The 27,333-nt window shown below is 36.1% G+C and overlaps 3 protein-coding genes across 4 annotated transcripts; all 3 read right to left on the reverse strand.

Moving 5' to 3' along the window:
• Positions 1 to 228: 228 nt before the first annotated feature.
• Positions 229 to 3,233, reverse strand: LOC130849226 (olfactory receptor 5M8). Of its 2 annotated transcripts, XM_057727965.1 has the most exons (2): positions 3,220 to 3,233; positions 229 to 1,159 (listed from the first exon to the last, which is right to left on the reverse strand). In XM_057727965.1, the coding sequence occupies exons 1-2, from the start codon at positions 3,231 to 3,233 to the stop codon at positions 229 to 231; spliced, it is 945 nt and encodes a 314-aa protein (XP_057583948.1). The 2 variants fall into 2 exon arrangements, with proteins under 2 accessions (XP_057583948.1, XP_057583949.1); XM_057727966.1 differs by lacking the exon at positions 3,220 to 3,233 and having other exon boundaries at positions 229 to 1,179.
• A 9,371-nt stretch (positions 3,234 to 12,604) lies between these two features.
• On the reverse strand, positions 12,605 to 13,561 carry LOC130849715 (olfactory receptor 1030). Its single transcript, XM_057728841.1, has one exon. The coding sequence runs from the start codon at positions 13,559 to 13,561 to the stop codon at positions 12,605 to 12,607; it is 957 nt and encodes a 318-aa protein (XP_057584824.1).
• Positions 13,562 to 23,560: 9,999 nt separating this feature from the next.
• Positions 23,561 to 24,527, reverse strand: LOC130848677 (olfactory receptor 5M11-like). The gene is given in 3 exon segments (XM_057727096.1): positions 23,561 to 23,664; positions 23,667 to 24,119; positions 24,122 to 24,527. Coding segments are annotated over 3 exon segments (963 nt in total).
• Positions 24,528 to 27,333: the final 2,806 nt, after the last annotated feature.

Below are 27,333 nucleotides of genomic sequence, written 5' to 3' on the forward strand. Positions count from 1 at the left end.
TCCTCAGTTTTGAATCTGGGCAAGCAAAGCTTTCTTGGAGAATTCAGAATTCCTGTCCATTGACATAGGTACCCAGATTCCTTTTAGTCAGACTTTCTCCATGGAAATTTCCCCCATCCCTTTCAGAAAAGTATACATATATTTAGACAAATTATTTTTGGACTAAGTCCTAAGAAAAAGTCATTGGATATAGAAAATAAAAATACGTAACTAAAATTAGCACTGATTTTATTTAGAAAGCAGTTTTCTGCTGGACAGTTCTTTGAACAAAGCTTCTTTCACATCCGTGTTCCTTAGACTGTAGATAATGGGGTTCAGCATGGGAATCACTGTGGTGTAAAACACAGCCACCATCTTCCCCTGCTGCACTGACTCCTCTGAAGGGGGTCTGAGATACATGAAGAAAAGAGTTGCATAGAATATGGTGACAGCTGTCAGATGAGAGCCACAGGTAGAGAAAGCTTTGCGCCTGCCTTCTGTGGAACGGATGCTCCGGATAGCAGGAAAAATATAAAGGTAAGAAATCAGAATGATGAGTAGAGAAAAAGAAAGGTTACATCCAGCAACAACAAACATTGACAACTCTTTGTTGTAAGTGTCAGAACAAGCCACCTTAATCAGTGGTGGGTCAGCACAGTAGAAGTGATTAATTGCATTGGGGCCACAGAAGGTCAGGTTGTAGGTCCACATGGTCTCCATCAGGCCAGTGAGGGCTCCATACACATAAGGCCCTGTGATGAGGGATGTGCACATGCTTTTGGACATTCTGCTGCCATAAAGCAGAGGGTTGCAGATGGCCATGTACCGATCAAAGGCCATCACAGACAGGATGTAGATCTCCACATGGACCAAGGCAATAAAAAAGTAACACTGCACCAGACAAGCAGGATAGGAAATGGTTTTCTTCTCTGATAAGAAAACCTCCAGCATCTTTGGAGTCACGTTGGAAGAGAAGCACAGATCCACAAAGGATAAGTGGCTGAGGAAAAAGTACATGGGCGTGTGGAGGCGGGCACTGACCTGAATGAGAATGATCATGCCAAGATTCCCTGCCACCGTGGCCACGTAAATGGCCAGAAACAGCACGAAGAAGAGAATCTGCACTTCCCAGCTACTGGTGAGTCCAAGGAGAATGAACTCGGTCACTGATGTGTAGTTTCTTCTCATAATTTCCTTCAGTGATAAATGAGAACTTTGGATCAATGTAGAAATTTTTTTAGCTGCAAAAATTTCATATTTTCTCAGGATATTGTTTTAGTTTTCTTTTTTTTTTCTCCCCATTTTTTTTCATTCTTTTTCTATGACTATTTTGTCACATAAGATACTAGAAATGTGGCATAGTTAAAATGGGATCTAATTAAATGTTAGCAAGTACACTCAAACTGAACTCTGGATCTCTGTTACTAGGTATCTTCAAATATCTTTTTTTGCTAATTTTCTTCTTTTTTCTCTTTATTTATCATTTTGTTTTCTATTACTGCATTTCTTACCCATCTCCATTTCTACTGTGTCTATATTCAACATTTTACTTAAACTTACATCAATTTTTTCATACCAGAGTTTGCCACCCAGTGCCAATAAACAAACAGATACTCACCACTTATCTAAATGAATTTAACAGATTTATCAATTGAATTAGAAGTTGATAATCTTGTACTAAAAGTTCTCTTTCTAACAACAATTATTTATTCCAGGATATACCAGATGAAATCATTTAGTTTTTTTTTTTAAAAGGCACTTAGTGATAAACTCAAAAATATATCTGAATTCATCTTTGTAAGATATAAAAGGCCACTATTTCTTATTTTAGATTGACTATATGCTATTTGAGGGAAAATGAGAGTAAAGATAAACCCTTGGAAAGCTGAACAGTTGCAAATCTTTTACCATGAATGGGAGCCAATATAATGTACAGGAAAACTTTCAAAAAGTCTTCTAACATTTTTCAGTTAATTCAGTAAACTTTGGCAAAGCTAATTGTTCAGTCCCTCAGCCTGAAATAGACCATAGCAATTACTTAGTACAGCATGTTGTCTAAAATTGTGAAAATAGGTTGAAGAGCAAAGTGATAGGACAGAGCCACAGACTGGGATTTGATGAGAGTCTTAATCTAGAAGCAGTGCTAAACCGATATACCAGGTCAGAATGTCATGTAAATGAGATTGAACTTTTAACTTGTTTGACTTATTTTCTTTTGCTCTTGCAGGAACTGAAATTATTATCAACTAATGCAAATCTTTAAAGTCTGTGCTCAAGATTCCCGTAAGGCTGACTGCTATATAAAACTACAACAAATGATAATTATTAATAAAATTTAATTAATCCCTCAGAGTTTATTCCCAAAGACCATGGTTTGACTTAAAAATTGTGACAATAATGGTTAGATAACCCAGATGTTAGCTTTTTGAGACCTTTCAAAATTGCCTTAAACCTCCTTTCTATCTACCCCATGCCATTTGGAAATCTAAAATGTGCACGCACACACACACACACACACACACATTGCAATTCTGTGGAAAGCATGTGAAAGATAGTATTTGCTGAAAAAAAGAATAAAAAACTAAAATTTAAACAATAGATATATTTATTCTCTAAATTCCTGTCTTGCACCATAAGACACAGGATTTTTCCACTGGCTGTTTTACAGGATGTAATTCCCATCTTCCTAACACATCTCTGGTTTCTCTCCCCCTCCCTCCAGTTTACCACCTCTCTCCTTTCTTTCCTGGAATGACTTCAAGAATTCCATATTTTCCTCTCCATGTTATTCTAAACAGTTCACCTTTTACTTCAGTGTATGTGCACGTATGTCCACGCAGGTGGGGTAGCAGAGTGTCTTGCTATCTTTTTCTCATCTGTCAGAGAACACTGACACATCACGTTGCACCCTTCTGTGTGTTCATACCCTATGCTTATATCCTGCCTTTCTTAAAAATGGTCTACCAAGATATCTGTGTGCTTTCCGAAATTAAAACTATATACATATTTTGTACTAAAATATTTCTGGTATCCTTAATATTGATATTCATCTCACAAAATCAACACACAGGTTTTGGAACTGGGGAGATTTAATTTAAAAAATTACAACTGTGCTACACATTAATTCTACAATTGCAGACAACATATCTTTTATGTGCCTCAGTGTTCTCTCCTCGGAAATATTGTCACAGGGGTTTTCTCTGAGGATTCTAAAGGTTATAACGCGTGTAAATATCTGACTGTGTGTGAGGCATATAAGACCATCACACGAATTTTTTAGTTTCTACCTCCCGTTTGTTTAATATTAAGAAGAAATAAAAATTAGCAAATTACAAGTATCGGTACTTCCCATATAATTAACCCTAATCTTTTCTATGTAGTCTTTTAACTATTTCTAACCATGCACTTACCGCTATCAGATAAGAAATTGGATTTCAAGTGTAAATGGTAACACTTTGGTTAGTTTCTAACACACACAAAATAGACAGCCCTGCCTACAAAGATGTAGGAAAGCCAATGGGCCTTCAAAAATAATGTGAGGGGAGTGGTTGCTTGTATTTATCAGGTTGATTCCTTTTCCCTATGGCATTTAAAAAAAAAATTCAGTATTAAGCAATCAACTCTCCCAATTAAAACTTCCTTGAAGGTAGCTCAGGGACTTTGAACATGGATGTTAGGACTAACTTAAGCATCTTGTCTTCATCTTTCTTGGTAGTGACCTTGCCTACTGTTAGCTATGTGTTCCTGGGCACTGTCCTCCCTCTCTACTGCCATCACTCAGAAGTAAGACCTACATAAAATAAGTTAACCATTCATTTTACTTGCCCACGGAAGCAGTACCAGCCTTTTCTACCACGTGGTATCATTGCAGTGATCATACACTCATTTGAAAGCAAACTGTATTTTAGCCCCTTTTTTCTGTTTTTTTTCTTTCTTTTAGAAAAGTCCAAGGGCAAATGAAAGCAATTGGAGACACCTAAATTATGTACACAATTTGCTTGACTCTCCTCAGCCATGATGTACTTTGTATAGCTGTTGAATTTCTTAGTGGTTAGGTTTTTTAATATATTTGATTAATAAAGTAATTAACTTTCTTTTTTTATAAATTTATTTTTATTTACTGTCTGTGTTGGGTCTTCGTTGCTGTGTGTGGGCTTTCTGTAGTGGTGGAGAGAGGAGGCTACTCTTCGTTGTGGTGCGCAGGCTTCTCAGTGCGGTGGCTTCTCTTGTTGTGGAGCATGGGCACTAGGGGTGCAAACTTCAATTGTTGCAGAGCATAGGCTCATTTGTTGTGGCTCACAGGCTCTAGAGCCACAACAAATGAGCCCAGTAGTTGTGGTACACAGGCTTTTTTGCTCCGCGGCATGTGGGATCTTCCCAGACCAGGGCTCAAACCCGTGTCCCCTGTATTGGCAGGTGGATTCTTAACCACTGTGCTACCAGGAAAGCCCTAAAGTAATTAACTTTCATTAAACTTGACATACTGAGGTTTTTTTTTTTTTCATATATAATTTTATCAGAAACTCATTTTAAAAATCTCAAGGTAATATTATTAAGCCCATTTTACAGCTGAAGAAACTAATCCTTAAAGAGAATAGTCAATTTTCTCAGATTCAGAGAGCTACTAAGTTGCCTGGCTGAGATGAGAAGGCAGATCTGACTACAAATCGCTTGCCCTTAACCACTAATATTCATGGCTTCCTTCATCTTTCATCTCATTTCACAAATGGATTAAACATCCACTGCAATGAATCAAACATTTCCATGCTTTCCATGTTCATGGAAACAATTTCTAATATATCCATTGCAACATTTAGCTAGAAAAAGAACTAAGTAAAGTGGGTTTACACAGGCTAGTACATTAGTTTTAGGCAAGTTACCCTCTTTCAACTCCTTCATCTTCAAAATGTATGAATGTATATATACACACAAACACACACACACTCGGTGTAACTTCTAATTCAAATATTTTACCCTTTGTATATCTTAGTACTTTTTTAAAAAAATATTTACTTATTTAGCTCCACCAGGATTTACTACAGCATGTGGGATCTTCTGTTGCAGCATGCAGGAACTTTATTTGCGGAATGTGAACTGTTAATTGTGGCATGTGGGATATAGCATCTTGACCAGGGTTCGAGCTCAAGTGCCCTGCATTGGAATCTTAGGTATTGTACCACCAGAGAAGTCCCAGTCATGGCTTTTCATATATAAACTTTGTTTCAATGAACTCGATGTGATGCTAAAATTGGCCCACTTTTGGCCTCTTCATATACATTCCTAAAATTTTGTCCAGGCGCCAGTGGTTTTGGAAGGCCTTGAACTTTCTGGTCCTTCGAGATTCCCAGGCTTGTTTTGTGCATTTCTTGGCCCAGCCCTGAAATCAGCCATCTCCTCAGGATTCTCTGGATCTTCTGGTGGAAAATGGTATTTAGAGGCCATAAGCTAGGCCTCAGGATAGTCACTGTTACAAAGTTGCCATTGCTTCTAGGCTTTTCAGTGATTAGAGCAAGAAGTACAGAGTTTCTTTTAAAAAAAGGAAAACAATCCAGTGGTCCAAAATTATACTTCCAATTTTAATTTTAAGACCCCAGGGCTTTACTGAAGATTTTTGTTTTATGCAAGATAGATGTATAAATATAGCTGATTCAATGTATTGCACAGCAGAAACTGGCACAAGAGTGTAAAGCAATTATACTCCAATAAAGAGCTTATAATTTTTTTAAATAAAAGAACTATAAAAGGAACATGAGTACAATCTGGGGAATAATTGAAACCTTCATCCTCTTTATTACAGCAATGATTTCAAGGATGTATACATACATCAAAAGTGGGTTTACACAGGCTAGTCCATTAGTTTTGGGCAAGTTACCCTCTTTCAAATCCTTCATCTTTAAAATGTATGAATATATATATATACACACACACACACACTTCGTATAACTTCTAATTCAAATATTTTACCCTTTATATATCTTACTACTTTATATATCTTAGTACTTGAGAAAATCAAATACATATCTTGGGATTTTGTTGGAGACTCTAGGTGTCACAACTTTTTTTTTCCTGAGAGGTTAATGGAACTCAGCTTCTGTTTAACAATGACCTTCCATTAAGAAAGACAAGCAAAAGGCACCATGTTTACAATATCCCATAGTAAAAACATGATCAAATATGATGTAACTCTCTTTCTACTTATTTGGCAATTCAAAAGAAGAGTCACACACATCTAAGAGAGATACTATTTTAATTTTTCTATTGATTCTTTCAAGAAAGCACAATTACCTAACCATATTCATAAGATAGGGTTCAACAGCAGAGAGGTTTTTCCAGCTTACACACATTAAAACTCAATGTAAGGCCAGACACTATAAAACTCTCAGAGGAAAACATAGGCAGAACACTCTATGACACTCATTAAAGCAAGATCCTTTTTGACCCACCTCCTAGAATAATGGAAATAAAAGAAAAAAATAAACAAATGGAATCTAATGAAACTTAAAATCTTTTGCACAACAAAACAAATCATAAACAAGACAAGAAGACAGCCCTCAGAATGGGATAAAATATTTGCCAACAAAACAACTGACAAAGGATTAATCTCCAAAATATACAAGCAGCTCATGCAGCTCAATATCAAAAAAGCAAATAACCTAATACAAAAATGGGTGGAAGACCTAATAGACATTTCTCCAAAGAAGACATGCAGATGGCTAATAAACACATGAAAAGATACTCAACATCACTAGTCATTAGAGAAATGCAAGTCAAAGCCACAATGAGGCATCAACTCACACCTGTCAGAATGGCCATCATCAAAAAATCTAGAAACACTAAATGCTGGAGAAGGTGCAGAGAAAGGGAACCCTCCTGCACTGTTGGTGGGAATGTAAGTTGGTACAGCCACTATGGAAAACATTTTGCAGCTTCCTTATAAAACTAAAAATGGAACTACCATATGACCCAGCAATCCCACTACTGGGCATATACTCTGAGAAGGCCATAATCCAAATAGAAACATGTACCACAAGTTTCATTGCAGCACTATTTATAATAGCCAGGACATGGAAATAACCTAAATGCCCATTAACAGATGAATGGATAAAGAAGATGTGACATGCAATGGAATATGACTCAGCCATAAAAAGCAATGAAATTGAGTTATTTGTAGTGAGGTGGATAGACCTAGAGTCTGTCATACAGAGTGAAGTAAGCCAGAAAGAGAAAAACAAATACCGTATGCTCATACATATGGCATCTAAAAAATGGTACAGATGAACCCAGTGACAGGGCAAGAATAAAGATGCAGATGTAGAGGATGGACTTCAGGACAAGGGCCGGGGAGCGGGGGTCGAAGGGGAAGCCGGGACAAAGTGAGAGAGTAGCATTGATATATATACACCACCAAATGTAAAATAGGTAGCTAGTGGGAAGCTGCTGCATAACACAGGGAGATCAACTCAATGATGGTTGATGACTTAGAGGGCTGGGTTAGGGAAAGTGGGAAGGAGTCGTGGGAGGGAGGGGATATGGGAAGATATGTATAAATACAGCTGATTCACTTTGTTGTACAGCAAAACCTGGTACAACAGTGTAAAGCAATTATATTCTAATAAATGGCTGAAAAAAAAAGCTAAAAAAATAAAAAGGTTGAAAACTCATTTGTAAAAATGAACATTTGAGACTCCCGTATACTCCTAAGCATATCCTGGAGTTCCAATATGGTGCATGGTAAAAAACAATTTTATTTGGTCTGAGTAGCTACAAAGTGGCAAGACACCATGATGACATTCCATGTTGCCAACTCTGCAGAAAACAACTGTGATGTCACACAAGTCTATAGAAAACCACATATATAGGCAGTGGTCGCCACATAAATGCACAATATTTTGGACCCAATGCTATAACTATATGGGAATCAGGTAGTCATGCATATGTGCTTGTCCCAGAGCAGCAGGAACAAAACACTGAGTTAACAGGAATGTGGTCATGTCACACTGTTCAAATACACTGGACAAGGAAATGATGTTTTTAAATAAAATGTTAACCAGAATGTGTAGGATTGGCAGATTGGCAAGGAGACAGTATAAGGGTGTGATTCTTAGAGTTAGGCCTAAGGTTTCAAGAGGAAAGACAAAACAGTTAAATAGGAACAAGATGGAGAAGACAAGTTGTAAAACTGGATAACTGGTCAACCTCAGGAAGCTAAATTCCTTCTCTCTTGTCTGATTTATTCTGAACATTTCCAGATGAATTCTTCTGTTTAAGGAAATAAAAACAGATTTATTACACATGAATAAATCTTACTCATCTAAGATTCCATTAATGTGGTTCATGTGTTCTAATTCTCATCATCTTATAAGAATTATTTTTAATGTCCACTTTGTCAAAGTTGTCTATCTATCTATCGTCTATAATCTACCTATTTTTTTAGGGAGCACAGACCATGTACTAGGCTAAGTGATAGAGAAATAATTGCTTTCAAACATCATATGTATCTGACCTTATGGCATTTATAGTATCATGGGGAACTATAAAGGTTGTAGTTAAATGACCAAACCTATAAAGCTATTATATCTAAAGAGTGATCAATGCAATGATGGAAAAATACAGAAAGCTGTGAGAGGAAATTGATTCTCAAACAGGTGAAGCAATTTTCTGGTCAATAATAAAAACAAGTTAACTTTTATTGAGTGAAAACTATGTAACAGACACTGTGCTAGGTATTTAATGTATTAATCCATTTCTTCCACACAACTTCTTTATGAGAAAGCAGTATATACTAATCTTATACAAAAGAAAACTGAGGCAGAGAGAGGTGGAGTAACCTGCTCAGTAAATTTGACTTCAGATTTCATGCTTTTAACTATCAGTTTAGCTGATAAATAATGGAGTCTGGAACTGATTACAAAGCCCATTTTATTGAGCAAGTTGAATTTGCTTATAGATAATAAAATAGGATGTTTTCTCACAGTAGATTATATCATTCATTGTGCATGCACCTGTCAAATACCTGATCAACAACATTTTTAAAAGACAGAAAATGATAGTTTTATTCATTGCATGGTTTTTCCCTTCAACAAAATATAGTGAAAAAAGTATGATGTAGTAGAAAAAAGAACTCTGGAACCAGACATATTTTAACTAGCCTTCGAAGTTATGTGATTGTAGGTTAAAAATCTCCAGTTTCTGCTGAACTTTAAAATAGGAATTATAATACTGAAATAATAGTATTATTAGTATTGGTCATCACATTGTGAAACCACATAAAATGAAACAATGCCTGATCTTTGGAAAGTATTATTATTTCTTTCTCTCTCTTTCATGTTTGCATGTGTGAGTGTGCAAGTATAAACATTCTTCAGATGTCCACTACCCCAAAGAAAATATATAATATATGACTAAAAATATTAGGCTTTATAGCATTACCATTTCCTAGAACATTCACTTATTTTTTTAAATACACATGGCTCAGTTTTTCTTAAAAAAACCAAAAGCAAAAAATGAAACTACCAATTAGAGTCATGCTCTTTCAGATAGATGGGAAGGAAAATGTAACAAATGTAACTACTTTGCATAATTATTGTTCCTTAGGAAAGTGCATTTCACAAAGATACATGTACCACAATGTTCATTGCAGCATTATTTACAACAGCCAGGACATGGAAGCAACCTAAATGTCCATCGACAGATGAATGGATAAAGAAGATGTAGCACATAGGTACAATGGAATATTAGCCATAAAAGGGATGAAACTGAGCTTTTTGTAGTGAGGTGGATGGACCTAGAGTCTGTCATACAGAGTGAAGTAAGCCAGAAAGAGAAAAACAAATACCGTATGCTAACACATATATACGGAATCTAGAAAAATGGTACTGATGAACCTAGTGGCAGGGTAGGAATAGAGATGAAGATGTAGAGAATGGACTTGAGGACACCGGAGGGAGGGGAAGCTGGTCTGTAGTGAGAGAGCAGCACTGACATAAACACACTACCAAATGTAAAGTAGATGGCTAGCGGGATGCTACTACAGAGCACAGGGAGACCAGCCTGATGCTTTGCAAAGACTTAAAGGGGTGGGATGAGGAGGTTGAGAGAGAGGCTCAAGAGGGAGGGAATATGGGCATATATGTATACATGTGGCTCTTTCACTTTGTTGTACGGCAGAAACTGACACGATACTGTAAAGCAATTACACTCCAATAAAGATTAAAAATAAATAAATAAATATGCTCTATTTTTTTATAGAAGCTTTAATCATCATATTGCACAATTTATTCAATAAATGTAGAATCCATGAGATTTTACTTTAAAAGGCAAAAGCAATGATTAAGAGACTGTTCTAACATTTTCCATGAGAGACTTTATCGTTAGTAAGGAGATTCCCTAATATTTAGGTAAAGATCATTGATCTACTGAAGTAATTCATTAATACAAAAAGTATTTCATGAGCACATACTTACTCTATGGACAGACTGTCTGATGCCAGTCAATTCATGCAAGTAATGGGTGAAAATCCTGTTTTGTCTTAAACTTGTGTGCATAAGTGCATGACTATGAGCTTCATATGACTAGTGTCAGTCATGAATATCAGTGACATCATGGGTCACTTGTGTTTGTGAACTGTACTGTTGGCTTATAACTAGCATGTTTCATCAGAGTCACCTGCTTCTCTATTCAGTAAAAGTTTTCTTTTATATGTAAAAATGGAGGCACTTTGTTCACGTTCAAAATGAACATTCATTTATTTTTTTATTCTGAAATAATTACTGAACCTTTATTTGGTGTCAAGCAAAGCTAGGCTGTAAAGGTAGAGACATGGACCCTGAGATAAGAGCATTTGAAATAATAAATTGGCTCATTTTATATAACTGAATATGTGTATGTGCTTAAAATCAATAGATCACTAGGTATTTGCTTAAGTAGAAGCCAACAAACTATTAATTGAACGCTAAAAGTTAAAAGAATAGTTAATTATTTGTATGTATGTTTTAACAGAATCCGTAGGCAATCTGACTTTTAAAATAAAGTTATTTGAATAACATCTAGTAATAGAAAGATTGAAATAATTGTGTGGGATAGCATAGAATTAATGAATATGAAAATATTATTATGCAGGAAATATTGAGCAAAACTAAGCTCTAAGATAGGATGCTTGGAAATACAACAGAAAAATATGTCAGTTGGGGGACTAATTACAGATTAATCGGCTTTTCCTTTTCCTTTGAAAGTAACATCTGATACCTAACATAACATTGTATTAATATTTTGACCTGTGGGTCTGTTGGAGCAGGTGCACAAATGATGTGTAACTTTTCTTGCACAATCATAAGCCTAACTTCAACTTACTCAAATTGATTCTTTCCTCGATAGCATCAGCCCTTATATTTTCTTATATTATGGCACTTAACAAATTATATTAACTTTTATCTTTACAGCTTCACAAAACTACACAATCCTAGAACTCCAAGTTTCCATAGTACTTGGAGCAGTTCATAGTTCATTGTAGATACCTGGTAAACATTCATCTACTTTGCCTGTGCTATGTAACTTCAAAGTCAACAAAAAGGTTAACATCTTAAAAAATCAACTTGCATTTGCATTCTTTAACATTAAAATACTTACAGATAAGTCATCATACATAATTCTAAAGTTGGATATACATGAACTTATTGTGACAAAGGACAGTTGCGGGTAAAACCTGAACTATGATATAAACAGCAAATGTCTGTGAGATCTTGAAAAATACATTAATAGACAGACATAAGAGAAGGTATGAAAACCAGCCTTAGAAGGGTGGACTGTCATTGATAAACTTCTAGAGAAGTCACAGTTCCTCCTGAGGCAAGTCTTCAATCTTTGTACAACCCATACTTTGCCTGGTTTAGGAGTTAATGTCTAACAAATAAATTGTTTGAGAATTCTTGTTTCCTGTTATGGCCTAAAGATGAAAATGTCTTATGGAAAATGACTCTCACAGGTGGGGGTGTTTTCATAAGTCCTGTCTCCCAGAGGTGAGAGCGAGTGTTATCAGTAGTTGTGGTCACATTCCTCTAAACCATGGGATCAAAGCCCCTACACAGTAAATGCTACAAAATTATAAAGTGTTAAAAGTTAGCTCATGATAGTCAACATGTGTCTTAACAATTTTGTGTGTATATGTATGTATATGGCCATACCATACATTGGTTTGTGGATATATATAGAAATTTTCTGGAAACATAAGGAATTGTTAATAAGGGTAACTTTTTGAGGTAAGAATGGAAGATCAGGGTGGGGCAAAAAAAAGGAAATAATTTACTCTTTCACTTTATATTCTTCTAGAAATTGAAAACATTAAGAATATACAAATTTTACAAAATAAAATTAACATCTATAGCTATAAATGTAAAAATATATAAAGACAAATTATCTCCACACCTACATATATAATGCCCAATCTTTTACATATATAATGTGCTCATGTCACATGTAACACTATAAATCTTCTATCTTCACTATTTTGTTATTCGATCTTAGCTTTTGATCATGGATTTAAAATTGATGTTTCTGTAAATGCAGTTAAAGTTGGATCCAGTTCTCATAAATATAACTTTTATTTAATACATAAAGATACATTGTAATTTTACTTCAAAAGTATATTCCTTCTGATCAATTTCTGAAAAGCTTGTTTCACATCCTTGTTCCTCAGACTATAAATGATGGGGTTCAACATAGGACTTACAAAAGTGTAGAAAACAGCAATGATTTTGGACTGCTCCACTGACTTGTCTGTGGGAGGTCTAACATACATGCAGAACAGGGTCCCATAAAACACAGTCACTGCCACCAGATGCGACCCACAGGTAGAAAAAGCTTTGTGCCTGCCTTCAGCAGAATGCATCTTCAGGATGGCAATGAGAATGAAGATGTAGGAGATGAGGATTATGAGAAGGGAGGCAGAGAGGTTAAACCCTGCCACCACAAACATGGATGTCTCCTTAATGAAAGTGTTGGAGCAGGAGAGTTGGATGAGGGGTGGGTCAGCACAATAGAAGTGATTAATGATATTCGAGCCACAGAAGGTCAAGCGATATGTGTGCATGGTTTCCATCAGGCCAGTAAGGAACCCATAGATATATGGACCAGCAATCAGGCGAAGACAGACCCCTTTGGACATCTTGCTGCTATAAAGCAAAGGATTACAAATCGCCATGTACCTATCATAAGCCATTACAACTAGAATATAATATTCAGTGATCACCATGGAAATGAAAAAATAACACTGGATTAAACAAGCAGTATAGGAAATGGTTTTATTCTCAGATAAGAAGTTTGTCAACATCTTGGGAGTCACATTAGTGGAATAGCACAAATCCAAGCAGGACAAACTGGCCAGAAAGTAGTACATAGGGGTGTGGAGGCGCGAATCTCTCCTGATCAAAACCAGCATCCCACAGTTCCCTCCCACAGTGATCAAATAGATCCCCAGGAAGAGCATGAAGAGGATGGGCTGAAGATCTGGACGGTCCGTTAATCCCAAGAGAACAAACTCAGTCACCAGCGTGGAATTTCCTCTGATCACTTTCTTAGGTGTCAGCATTTTCTCTTAGATAAATTAAAATAAATTAACAAGTGACTGAGACATCCATCACATTTCTTCTCTCTCTTTCTCTCATTCCCTTTCTTTTTTTTACTTCTGCCCTCAGTTACCTTCACATGTTGCTATTATTAGACATAGTCTGAGACTGTAGGAGGTAAGACTTTTAATAAGGTCATAAGCCCTAGTAACTGGGTATACAATGATGATTCCTAAAAAGAATGGGTCCTCTGCCTCCAACTTGTTTTGGAATGAGGATATTATGACCCAAGAACCAAAATCATGAATGTGTTTGGAAACACTTTTGCAGTCCTCAACAGTAAGTGAATATTTTGGAAGTTCAAACTTTTAGAATAGCATTTGCTACTTGCTGCATTAGAGAGCCCCAAATTGTAGGAGTTTGAAGAAATTTATCTGAGGCCTATTCTACTGCTGTATCCAAAAGGTACAGGAGGTTGTGCTATTCCTATGTGAATAGACCAAAGATAAAGACTCCAGATTTGGAAATAACAAAGTCCTATATGAATTGCTGGTGTAGAACTTTTCATTCAGGAGAGTTTGTGTGAATAAAGCAAGAGAGACCTGGATAGTGGAAAAGAGAAGTGGCCAAAACTTAGACCACAGTTTTGTGAGCTTATCCACTTATTTATTTTGTTCAGCTATCTCAGAAAATATTTAAGGGGCTTATAGAATATAGCAAAATTCTGCAACTTTGTGCTGCTAGTGGAACACAAATTTGACTCTAAGCTTCCTAGCAATATAAGTAAATTGTTCAAGAATCTTCATTACATACTTCTAATGACCAGAAATTATAAAACAAAAAATAATCAACAGAGATAGAATTATTCTTAGAGCAAAATTCATGTGATAGTAATTGTAATGTAAGGATTATACTTTCAGATCAAATTATCAGTTCAGATTATATCGATTATAATGAAATAATTAAATGAGAAATTCTTGTGCCAGAAGTTTGGGGAATATATTTTCATTATGGAGTCTCAATGTTGTCATGTGTTATTTTGTAAGTAACACACTGTATAAGATAAGGAACCACAACTCAAATGCCTATGGGAGCCATCTAGATAATAAGAATGAGTATAAGAGTGAGCTGAAGTGAACTAGATGGTTGGTATCAGGCTAAAGGGACGGCAGCCACTTAGGACGTTTGAATTTTAACTGTATGTTCAAAGTCCTGTGTTCCAAGATCTTAAGAGCTTCCAGTTTTAAAGAGAAATCAGAATTCATTATTATTATGTGAAACTTCCTTTCCAAATACAGTGTTGGCAGAAAGTCCAAAGTTTAAACCTACCTTTAATCAAAGCATAACAAAACAAATCTGAAGGTGTGATCCATTAAAATGCAAATAACAATTATCAACTATATTTACAGTATCTAAGCTGTTCCTAAAGATTGACTCAAGCACCCTCAGAAGTTAGCTCCTTTGATTTTGTGGTGCTTTCGGGATGTCCTATGAGTTAGTCATTGTAATAAGACAATCTTTATACACAAAGAGCAGTCAGCACTGCATGTATGCAAGTGACTTTGCCAGGGAGATCAAGACAACTGGTAACAGTTCTTGCCTTGAAAGTTCTGGTTGGTGTCTTCATGGTAAAGGAGATAGATGATGGGAAAATGAAGGTTAGAAGTGATTAGTTCAATAATAAAGATTTGAAAAGTAATTAACTGTGTTCTAGAATCAGAATACGCCTCAAAGAATGGTAACATTTAACCAGGGCTTGAATGATAACTAAGCATTTTCTAGGAGGACAAGCATAGGGAGAACTTTCAGATAGGGTAGCAGTACCTACAGAGTACAAAAATATTCCATATAGATGCAGGGGTGAATTTTCTATTGTGCCAAATAAAACATTTTAAAATGACAAGCAGTCAAATAAACTGAAAGTCCCTGTACCAGGCCAAGAAGTGTCAGTACCCTTGAAAGCCACAAGGTGGCACATCTGTGAATTTTTTGGAAAGTTTTTGTTGGTGTATGTTAATCCCAAGTTATGGTCATGAATTGAAACCAAAGTTTTCTGTTAATTTGAAATGAAAGTAATTTTCACTGCTTAAATCTGCAACTTTGGTTTTTGGGAGGAACATACAATAATTAGAGAATCAGGGTTTATGTAAATAACAGGAATCTCTGGAAAGAGCACTCTCACCAGAATGATGAGTATATTTTGAAAATATTCATTTAATATATACAAATCTTCCCTTTCAATGGTGTGAAGATATTTATCTAGTCTTTAAATCTCTACAGTTATGCCCTAAACACAAGCACCTGTTTGGTCATCATATTACATTTAATAACTAATGAAGACAAAAATAAAGATAATAAAAATATAAAAGAATTTAATCTGCCTATTTCCTCCTCTTTTCTTTAAATAGTTTCAGCAACCACATTCTTCAATTCAGAAAAACAAAAAACTGTATTTTGATAATAGCGCTTCCCCCCGGGCACATAGCCATTTCAGTTTTACAAAGCAATGCTATTCTCTTTTATTTTACCTTTAGAAAAATCCTGCAACTGATATAAATCTAGTATTTTAGGAATGGGGAAAATGGGGCACACATAAACTTTGTTTGCTGTCACCTGAGTTTTTAGATTAGTATTTTCAAAACTGTTCAGTAAAACATCTGGATATCAGGCAACAAAATAGGCTTATGGTAAAAACAAGTTTGGAAAATTCGTCATTTATTTTAAAGATTTTTTTTTTGATGTGGACCATTTTTAAAGTCTTTATTGCATTTGTTACAATATTGCTTCTGTCATATGTTTTGGTATTTTGGCCAGGAGGCATGTGGGATCTTAGCTCCTGATCAAGGATCAATCTCACACCCCCTGCTTTGGAAGATAAAATATTAACCACTGGACCATCAGGGAAGTGCCAGAAAATTCTTCACATTGAAGAGAGAGAGAGAGAGAAAGAGTGAGAGAGAGAGATTGAGAAAATGGGGTTTTCTGTTGCAGGAAGTCTCAGAGCCTTTTACAGTGCTTGTGTGTATGGTGAAGTCACAAAAGGTGGGAAAGAATATTCAGCCTTTCCTAAGGCTATTTGTTCAGAGTCTGGAGCATCTCAAGTGTCCTCCTTAGGTTAAGAATCTCTAATTCCACATTGGGCACCAGAAATTGCTAGAATTCTTGCATCTCATCAGTTGAGCAAAATGCAAAAAAGTTAGATGTGTTATACACTCCTTGGAAAATCACCTCCATTACTAATGGAGTAGGGTACTAATGCACTTTTGAATTTATCATTGATTCATGCTCTCAAAAAAATTCCTTGAGGAAATACTGAACATGGAAGAAGAAATCCATGAACGGGGAGGGGATAGAAACAAGCAGAAAAACCCTAAAAAATCTGAGCTCTTAGGGAAAAAGCATACAATGTGAGGCTCTATATATCAATCACAGATTTGGACACAAACATTTTCTACACCCAAACACATAATCTGTACAGCTGGACCCTAAATAATAGTATGTTTGCTCACCATGTCATATCAAACAAATAAAACTCATTGCTTCTTAAGTGTCTATCTGGAATAAGGCATATGGTAAATTAAAATATATGTAAATATACCATGAAACATACTCCAAATATTTTAAGTACACTCATATAATTTGCACACACTTTAGTTTGTGTTGAAATTTGTACGTATTAAGCTCTTTTAAAACTCATACCCACTTAAGTTTCTCCTCCCATCTCTTTTTTCCCTGTCCTGCCATGCATGACCCTATTCCCAAGATCACTCTAAGTTTCTTGTCTGATTCACACTTTGAGGCCTAAAGTACCTGGAAAATATGATTCTCAATATCTCAGTTAAAAAATCTTTGAAAACTGAAATATGCATGTTTTAAATACAGTTGGCAAAATTAAAATATTTTTGATAAATTTCTATGATAAATTTAAGGTAGTTGCATTAGAAATAAAGCCTTTTTTTTCCACTGAAAGTATCTGAATGATTTTGGGATACTTAACAGAAAATTAACTGACGATTATTTCTGTTTCTATAACTAAATGCTTCTAGAGCTTGTGCTGCTGGAATATGCCAAAGGCTCATGTTTAATGGCTGTGGGAATGGCCTTTGATAGCTTTCCATTTAACTTTACTGCACCCAATGTGTCCTCTGGTTAGAAATATTATTTATTTGATACTTATGCAAGCAGTAACAAAATTTATCCTTCATAACTTTCATTTTTAAATTCCTTTTCCAATATGGAACAGAGTAATTGATATTAAATTATTGGAGAGATTCCTGAACTAGTTTTAGAATAGCCATGAATATTTTGCTTTATGTATGAGAAATACCATACACACAAGTTAATTAAATGTCAGTGAGGCAGGAAACCAGACATCCCTCTAAAAATGGTTTTTCCTGTGACATTGGTGTCCACTTTGAAATTTCTGGGTCACTAGTAGTCAGTGTAGGTAGCAAACAGTTATTTGGAGTCTGTGTTCCTTATTTCAAGAAATGTAACTGAAAATTCCACATTAGGTTTCACTGGCTTAGTAATGTCAAACTGCTTCCCTTGGGATCGTAATGAATCTGAATAAACCAGGTAACAGAGAAAACATAGATTTGTTTATGCTAATGAACTTGATCCAAAGGATATTGACATTCAGATATGTATACTTTTTATTATTTATGAATGTAAAATAAAAAGCATTACTTGTAATTTAGTAGGAATTATTGAATGAAAAAAACAGAGGTGCCATTTATGATAAATTGGTGAACAAGGTAAAAAATTTGGTGCAATCTTGAAGTTCCAAGAATTATCTCTTTTCCTTCTCAAAAAAAAAAAAAAAAAGAAATCAGTAATGAAAGCATGAACCTCACCTCTACAAGTGTCACTGTTACCTGGAATTCTACTCATTGAAATGTTTATTGGGGAAAACTTCACCCTCTTCAGGGTCCAATTAAAATGATGTAGTAATTTTGAACTGTTGTCACATTTACTAACCATTCCAAGTACCTAAAGCCACCAGTTTGCGGTCCTATAAGATGTGCTGAGTGGGAGAATAGGGGGCATTGAAGCCAAGAAAAGGACAACAATAAATGGAAGTAAGACTTATTGAAGTTTAGTTTCAGTCTAGAAACTATCTCAACTGGTCATTAAGACATAGTTAACTCTGCAAGGTTAGCTGAGCAATAATGATATTTTAAGATAGGAAATGAAGAATATATATAAATCATGTAGTTGGGGTCGTGTATCTCAAGAGCGTACACATTTCCCAGGAAGGAGCTCCTTCCTTGTCTACTCTGTCATAATAAACTTCAGTACTTTCCTCCTCGCCTGTCTTTCCATTCCAGCATCTCACAAATATAAGGACAAGGTACATTAATTACCTGATTACAAAAGTTGAAACTAAGTAATAGATCATGTTACATATAGTGGTTTTGTACTAGCCAATGATATATTAGTAAACACTCTTTTGAGTCTTCATTCAGAAAATGATCTTTTTATATTGTTATTAACAACTTTCTCTTGTGGACTTCAGGGTCCTCATTTATTCAATTACAGACTTTGACTAAATATTTTTTAACTTCCCATTATTTATAACATGCTTATTCATCATTTATTTAGTTCCTACACGCATTACTAGTCCTATATCTTTTAGTTAATATTTACATTTTCCCCCAAAGTCTCTCTCCCCAATAATTTAAAGAGAGATTTAAAAAGTTCTATGAGTTTTATTTTCTGCTAGAATGAGTATAATTCCTGTTCAATTTGTCTCTCTTTTGAATTATTTCATAAACTTGATTTTTTGGGGGGGAGAGGACTGTTCTTTCGACAGGTATTATTCCAAAAAAATTTGTAAGACTGGCAAACGCTTACTGTAATATGGTTATTCATTGTATGTTAAATTATTGAAAGAATGTAAAGAACGCTACTTGTAAAGTAAAATGATGAGTGTGAACACATAATTCCAATAAAATTTTATATTTTCTAGTGACCAATCTAAATAAGAAACACATAATGACTTACTTTAGCAGGCTAAGAAATTAAGCTAACATTCAAAGCTGCATTTGTTGTCACCTGAAGTGAAGATCCAAAACAAAGACAAGGGAAAGTGCAGGTACAGAAGCCAGAATTTTCATGCCTACCTGCCCCAAGGAAAGATTCTCTCAGAGACACTAGTGGTCCAAATGATGAGCTGCTGAGAATGATTTATACCCACCTTAAAATTTGAAGTGTTTATCCCTAAAGTATTTTTCAACACACCCTGAAGAAATAATTACAGTGTTTCTAGAAGAGAAAACTCCAGGGAAATAGTGATTCATATTGCTTCATGCTCACTAGAGTCTTGGGATTTGCACAATGAGATTGCATCAGTTCATCGTCATTTTGAGCTGATTGCTTTGTGTTATCAAGAGATTTTTGCCCTATGGTTCATCTTTAATCTATACTACATCATAATAGTCCACCTTCTCCACAGGGAGCAGTTTTATTTGTGAAGAAATAGATGTATTCATTAATAGAATAAAAAAGCAAAAATCATATCATCATCCTAATAGACTCAAAAAAGGCACTTGACAAAATTCGACATTCTTTTGAGATACAACTCTAAACAAATAGGGTACAGAAAGCATATATCTCAATATAGTAAGGACCATACATGACAAGCCTACAGTTAACATCATTCTCAACAGTGAAAGGGTGAAATATTTTTCTCTAGGATCAGAAATAAGACAAGAGTACCCACTATCACCAACTCATATTTAACATAGTACTAGAAGCAATTAGGGAAAAAAAGAACATCCAGTATCAGAAAGGAAATCATAAAATTGTTTGCAGATGATATGATCTTATATAGAGAAAACCCTAAAGACTTCACAAAAAAAATTTTAGAACTAACAAACAAATGCAGTAAATTTATGGGATACACAATCAACATGCAAAAGTTAGTTGCATTTCACTGACAATGAATTATTTGAGAAAGAAAGAAAAGAATCTCATTTACAAAAGCACCAAAAACAATAAAATACTTAGAAATGAATTTAAGATGTTGAAAGATCTATGTACTGAAAACAATAAGCTGTTCATGAAAAATTGAAGAAGACATAAATGGAAGGGTACCTCATGTTCATGGACTGGAATGGTTAAAATTCTTAAACTGTTTGTACTACCAAAAGCCATCTATAGAGTCAAATCAAACCCTATAAAAATCCAGTGGCATTTTTTATAGAAACAGAATAAACAACCCTAAAATTCATCTGGAACCACAAAAGATCTGAATAGCCAAAGCAATATGGAGAAAGAACAAAGCCAGAGGCGTCACACATCCTGATTTCCTGATTTCAAATTGTTTTACAAATCATAGTAATGAAAACAGTATGGAATGGTTATAAAAATGTACACATAGACCAATGAAACAAAATTGAAAGCCCAGAAATAAACCAATGTATACGTGGTAGATTAGTATTTCAAAGGGGAGCCAAAAATACTCAGTGCAGAAAGGATAGCCTCTTCAATGAATGGTGTCGGGAACACTGGACAGCCACATCCCAAAGAATGAAATTGACCGCTATCATACACCACTCCCAAAAATTAACTTGAAATGGATTAAGCACTTCAACATAAGGCCTGCAACAATAAAATACCTACAAGAAAACATGGTGAAAACCCTCTTTGACATTGGTCTTGGAGATGGCTTTTTGTATAAAAGCATAAGCAACAAAAGTAAAATTAGACACGAGACTACATTAAACTTAAAAGCTTCTGCACAACAAAAGAAACAACCAGTAAGATGAAAAGGAAACCTATAGTTTGGGAGAAAATATTTGCAAACCATAACCAAAATATTTGTAAACCATGTATAATTAAGAAATAATCATATATATATATGTATATATATATACAAGCACATATACACACACATATGTATTTTTAAAACTCATAGAACTGAATACAAAAAACAAATAATCCAATTAAAAAATGAGCAAAGGAACTGAATAGACATTTTTCCAAAGAAGACATACAAATGGCCAACAAGTACAGGAAAGGTGCTCAGAGTCACTAATCATTGGCAAAATGCAAATCAAGATCAGAGTCCGACATAACCTCACACTGTCAGAATGGCCATTATCAAAAAGACAAGAGATAACAAGTGATGGAAAGAATGTGGAGAAAGGGAACCCACGTATACTACTGATGGAAAGGTAAATTGGTATAGTCACTGTGGAAAACAGTATGGAGTTTCATTAAAAAAACAAGAATAGAACTACCATATGCGCCAGTAAACCCACTTCTGGGAATATATCCAGAAGAAACAAAATCATGATCTCAAAGAGATATCTGCACCATGTTCATTGCAACATTATTCACCATAGCCACAATATGGCAGCAGCCTGATTAATATATAAAGAAGATGTAGTATGTGTGTGTGTCTCTCTCTGTGTATATATATACACACACACAAACAATGGAATATTATTCAGCAAAAAAAAAAAAGAGAAACTTGCCATTTGCTGCAACATAGATGATCCTTGAGGATATCATGTTAAGGCAAACAAGTCAGACAATCAGAAAGAAAACTGCTATATGATCTCACTTTTATGTGGAATCTAAAAAAGCTGGACTCACAAAAGCAGAAAATGGGATTATGATTGTCAGGACCTGGGGGTGGGGGCAATGGGAAAAGTTTGGCCAAAGGAAACAAAATTCCAGTTATAAGATGAATACATTATGAGGATCTAATACACAGCATAGTGACTACAGTTAACTATATGATGTATCATATACTTGAAAGTGCTAAGAGAGTAGATGTTTAATGTTTTCACCACTATGCAACAACAACAAAAAGTGATAGTTGTGTGATATGATAGATGTGACAACAAATATTATTATGATAATCATTTTTCAGTGCATACATATCGCAAATCATCATATTGAACATCTTAAACTTGCACAATATTTTATGTCAAATATATATCAATAAAGCTGGGAACACACTACTCAATAAATTTTCAAAATTAAAATCATAAGACATATAGTTTCTGACGAACTAAATTACAAACTTATGCCAGAGAAGTATCTTTTAAAATCCTAAATATATGTTAATTAAGCACTGTCTTCTAAACAGTGCACAGGTTAAAGAAGGCACTGGAAAAATATGACAATTTTGCAAACTGAGAGATAAAATATACCAAAATGAGTGACTTTCAGATCAAGGAATATGTATGAGAAATATATAAAAATTATAAATAAGAAAAGAAGCAAGACAAATCAATAATCCAAAATTGTCATTAATAAAAGAAGGTAACCACAAGTAAGTTGTAAATTTTTCAGATCCAATGATACAGAAAGCATTCATTCTTTTCTTAAACTTGAGTTTGTGGTTCCACACTTGCAGGTCTGAGGGAGAAAGTAGGTCCCTACAGATCAGAGGCTACAAACTGGATCCACAAACAGAGGTCTGGGAAAAGAATGATGCTGGTATTCCTTTCTCTTTCCATTTCAGACTAACTGCTAAACAAGCACATTCATAACAAACAGAAAATCACTATCATGACCCATGTTTCCAATTTTACTTAGAAGTCAGGGGAGGAGTCCAGAACTTTCTTCTTCGTAAAAATACTTACCCCCTCAAAACAGATGGTAATAAAAAGAAAATAAATTCAAGGAACTGAGCTGAGAGCATGTGTATCCTGTTTACCACTGTACACAGTAAGAGCACCCCAGTGTTCCAGGGAATACCTAGTGGGATTTTTCACTTAGAGGGGTGCTGTTCGAAATGCAATGTGTTTAAAAGCACCTAAAATGTAGTTAAAATACTGATTTCCATATAGTGGATCTGAGGTGCAGAATGCAATGCTTTATTTCTAACCATATCCAAGGTAATGTTACTACTGTTGGTCCATGAACAACACATTAAGGGGCAAGGGTCTAGACTAATAAGTACAGCTCATTATTCTCAGACTCAAGGATGCTTGAAACATAGCCATAAAGGACATGAAAGCTGATCCTAAAAATGCAAAGACATTTGAGGCAAAGGTTTAGAGTTACGGTTTACTGGAAATTGGAGGCATTGCCAACTTAGTGACCATATTTCTTCGGAGGAGTCTCCTCAATGCTTGTTTTACATCTTTGTTCTGCAGACTATAATCAAGGGATTAAGTGCTGGACTTACAAAGGTGTAGAAGACAGCTATAATCTTGGAGTCCTCAACAGTCTTATCTGTTGGTGGTCTTACATACATGCAGAAGAGGGTCCTATAGAATAGGGTTACAACCATCACATGGAAACCACAGGTGGAGAATGCCTTGCACCTTCCCTCTGCTGATTTGATCCTGAGGGTGGCGGCAATAATGAAGACATAAGACACCAGGATGATGGAGAGGGAGTTGGAGAGGTTGAAGCCTGATGATAAGAGCACGGCAAGCTCTTTGACATGAGTATTGGAGCAAGAAAGCTTAATGAGTGGTGGGTCAGCACAGTAGAAGTGGTTGATGATGTTAGATCTATAGAAGGTCAGGCGGAAGGTCAGGATGGCCTGGAACAACCCATCTGAGAAGCCATAGACATAAGGAAATGTGGCTAAGCTTATGCAGACACGCCTGACATCTTCACACTGTAGTGCAGAGGGTTGCATATGGCCACATAGCAGTCATAGGCCATTGCTGCCAGCATGTAGAGCTCAGTGAGGAGAAGTGTTATGAAAAAGCAACATTGTATAAAGCAGCCAGCAAAGGTGATGGTCTTCCCCTTTGATACCAGATTAGTCAGCATCTGTGGAGTTGCGTTCGAGGTATAGCACAAGTCTACAAGGGCTAAATGAGTGAGGAAGAAGTACATGGGCTTCTGAAGGCAAGAGTCCAGTCTGATTAATACCATCAAGCCCAGGTTGCCTAGGAGGGTGACGAGGTGAACAACCAGAAACAGCACAAAGAGGAGAGGCTGGAGTTCTGGGCAATTTGTGAGCCCCAGGAGAATGAAGTCTCTTAGTGTACTGCTATTGCTGAGGGGCATTTCCTGCACTTGAAACAAATGGAATCAAAGCAGATATGAAGGTACCAATTTTATGATTGACTATTGAAGTGATTTTTCTCTACACCTCTAGGTATCATTCAAAATAAATACTATCATACACTGATGTTTTACTTGCACTAAGTCATTATTTCAGCTTCCTTATTGCTGAGCTAATATTATATTTCCATCTCTTACCTATACTTGTACTTATGGTTGTATATAGCAATGCTTATAAACCATAGGTACATCTGTATGTACAAGTGAGCTGTGTATCCCTTATCTCCCTGCACTATTTTTTGCCTCTCAAATTCTACTCATCCTATAAGACAGTTTACAAGCCACTTCTTTCTGAAAATTTCTTAGTCCCTTCTTGTCATAGATGAGTATGAAATAATCCCTTTCTGCTCTATGCTTCATGCATACCTTATATAGTCTCATTTATTTTAGCACATAATACAATGAAAGTGTATTCATATTAGATAGATAGATGATAGATAGATAGATAGATAGATAGATAGAAAGAAACATAGATGATAGGGATAGAGATATAGATATAGATAGAGATAGAGATAGAGATAGAGATAGAGATAGAGATAGAGATGTAGATATATATTAGTTCTTCAGAGGCAGGGGCAAATCCAGTTCATTAGTGTACTGTGACTCCTAAGCACATATTTATATACTGAATATTATTTTAAAAAGTAAAACATAGTTTAATCAAGAAATAATGAATTACTTGCAGTTAATTACTCATTACTCATTATCCCCAGGGATCTTGTCACGCTGTAATTTCCTTAAAATAATTAAGGGATTTTGAACTTTAGTGTACAAAGAAATTGCTTGAAGCTTGTTAATCAAGCAAATCCACAGAAAGTTGGCTTCAGGAAGTTTCACATGGGATACTGAGACCTCGTATTTAACAGTGATCCAGAGGACTCTAACGCTAAGGTTCTCAAATTCACACTTTAAAACAGCAAGTCAGAGAGGAAAAAGATGGCGGCGAAGTAGAGGGACGTGGAATGCATCCCTCTCCACAGATGCATTGGGAATGCACCGAAGGACCCAATAATTCCCACAGAGAACCAGCTGAACACCAGCAGATGGCATCGGACACCAGAAAAGACCGCAAGGAGCCCAACATAACCGGTAGGGAGGCATCTACGAGGGCTCAAAGAGGGTGAAGCGGCAGAGCTGTGGCAGATGGGAGGGAGTGAGAAACATATGGAGGGTCCGCACCGCAACTTAGCGTTCCTGGACCGAGACATCGATCCACAGCTGAACAGAGGGTCTGGGGGCAGGAGTGTGGGAACCAGAGAGCCGGTTCAGGGTGAGAAACATTGTTGCCAGTAAGGTGACGGACCGAGAGGGCAGGAGGGAGGAGGTCCATGGAGAGGAGTGCCTGCCCCTGAGAGTTGCCCGGCCATGATGGCTGCTGGAGGCTGCAGGCTCACGGGCGGGGGGAGGAGCCGCACGCATAGCCTCTCTCTCTCTCTTTCCCCAACTCTGCAACAGGCAGTGGAGAGACGCCCGTGGGTCACCTAAGGCGCTCAGGGATAACAAGCACCTCAGGCACTCGGGCGGGGCTAGATTAAAACCCCTTGGAACACCAGCAGCAGGGAGGCTGCAGAAAAACAACAACAACAACAACAACAACAACAAAACCCGAGAGAGGCTCAACTCTAAGACTTTCTGTTTACGCCTGAGCCACCAGCATCCCTCTGCAACAGGCACCTCCAAGCCCGACTGAAACAACAGTGCGCCACTGCTCACTCACTCCCAGGAGAAGGAGCCACTATTGTACCCTTTCTCTCCCCACACACCGATGCTTACAGACAAACAATAAAGGAACCTCTGCTGGTCACAGAATAATGCAAAAAAACCCAAGATGAGTAGAAGGACACTTACAGCTGAGACTCTAAGGAAACAGAAATATTAGTATCAATTCCTATTGAACCGGTACATTCAGGGATCAGTTCTGGATTTTTTTTTTTCTTTTTCTCTCTTTTTTTTTTTTCTTTATTAAATACGATCTTAGCCCTAAGGGATCTACAAGTTTTATGATATTTTTTATTCTTTTTTTTTTTTTGCCTTTTTATATATTTCTATATCTAGCTAAGTTTTTGGTAGTATGGACAAAATATCTCTCATACTTTCCTTTCATCCTTATCTTTTATACATTTCTATTCCTATCTTTTTATTTGCATATTTCCAACCACGCTACACTCTTCTGTTCCCCTTTCTTCCAGCCATTTTAAGTTTATTTTATCTTAACATACTTATAAGCAACACTATCGATCTGCTCAGACTCCTTGCTCTATTCTCCAGATGATGCACCGTCTTGGTATTTAATATTAGGTTTTTGTCTTTATCTTAGTTCTTAGTACAATTGTCTAATTACATTCTGAGAATCTCCATTCTCTCTGGTGGTACTCCAGCTCATTTCTATATTTGATCCTAGCTTACAAAATCTCCCTGGATTGATGTTTGTATGTGTAGGGTGTTATTTGTTGTTTGTTTGTTTTTGCTTTTGTCTCTGATTTGTTCTGTTTCAGTTGTCAATTTCTGCTGGGTTTCTCTTTGAATATCTGATAGCACACTGGGGTTCTGTCAGGTCTTTCTAGAGCCTTATGTCCTAACGGATTCAATAATTGTGTGTCTTATACATGTATGTGTTTCCTAGACTGAATATTCGTTTAATCCAATACTTGGACATTAGTCTGAGGTTTGGACAGTCTTCTATAAACACCTCTATTGCCAGGACAAGCAACCCCAAAAGTTTGGACAACCACGAGGAAACAAAGAAACA

This window comes from Hippopotamus amphibius, chromosome 3 (assembly GCF_030028045.1).
Source record: "Hippopotamus amphibius kiboko isolate mHipAmp2 chromosome 3, mHipAmp2.hap2, whole genome shotgun sequence".
Classification (NCBI taxonomy): domain Eukaryota; kingdom Metazoa; phylum Chordata; class Mammalia; order Artiodactyla; family Hippopotamidae; genus Hippopotamus; species Hippopotamus amphibius.

Coding starts and splice junctions, on each gene's coding strand:
- LOC130849715 (XM_057728841.1), bottom strand. CDS start 13,561: ATGCTGACACCTAAGAAAGTGATCAGAGGAAATTCCACGCTGGTGACT.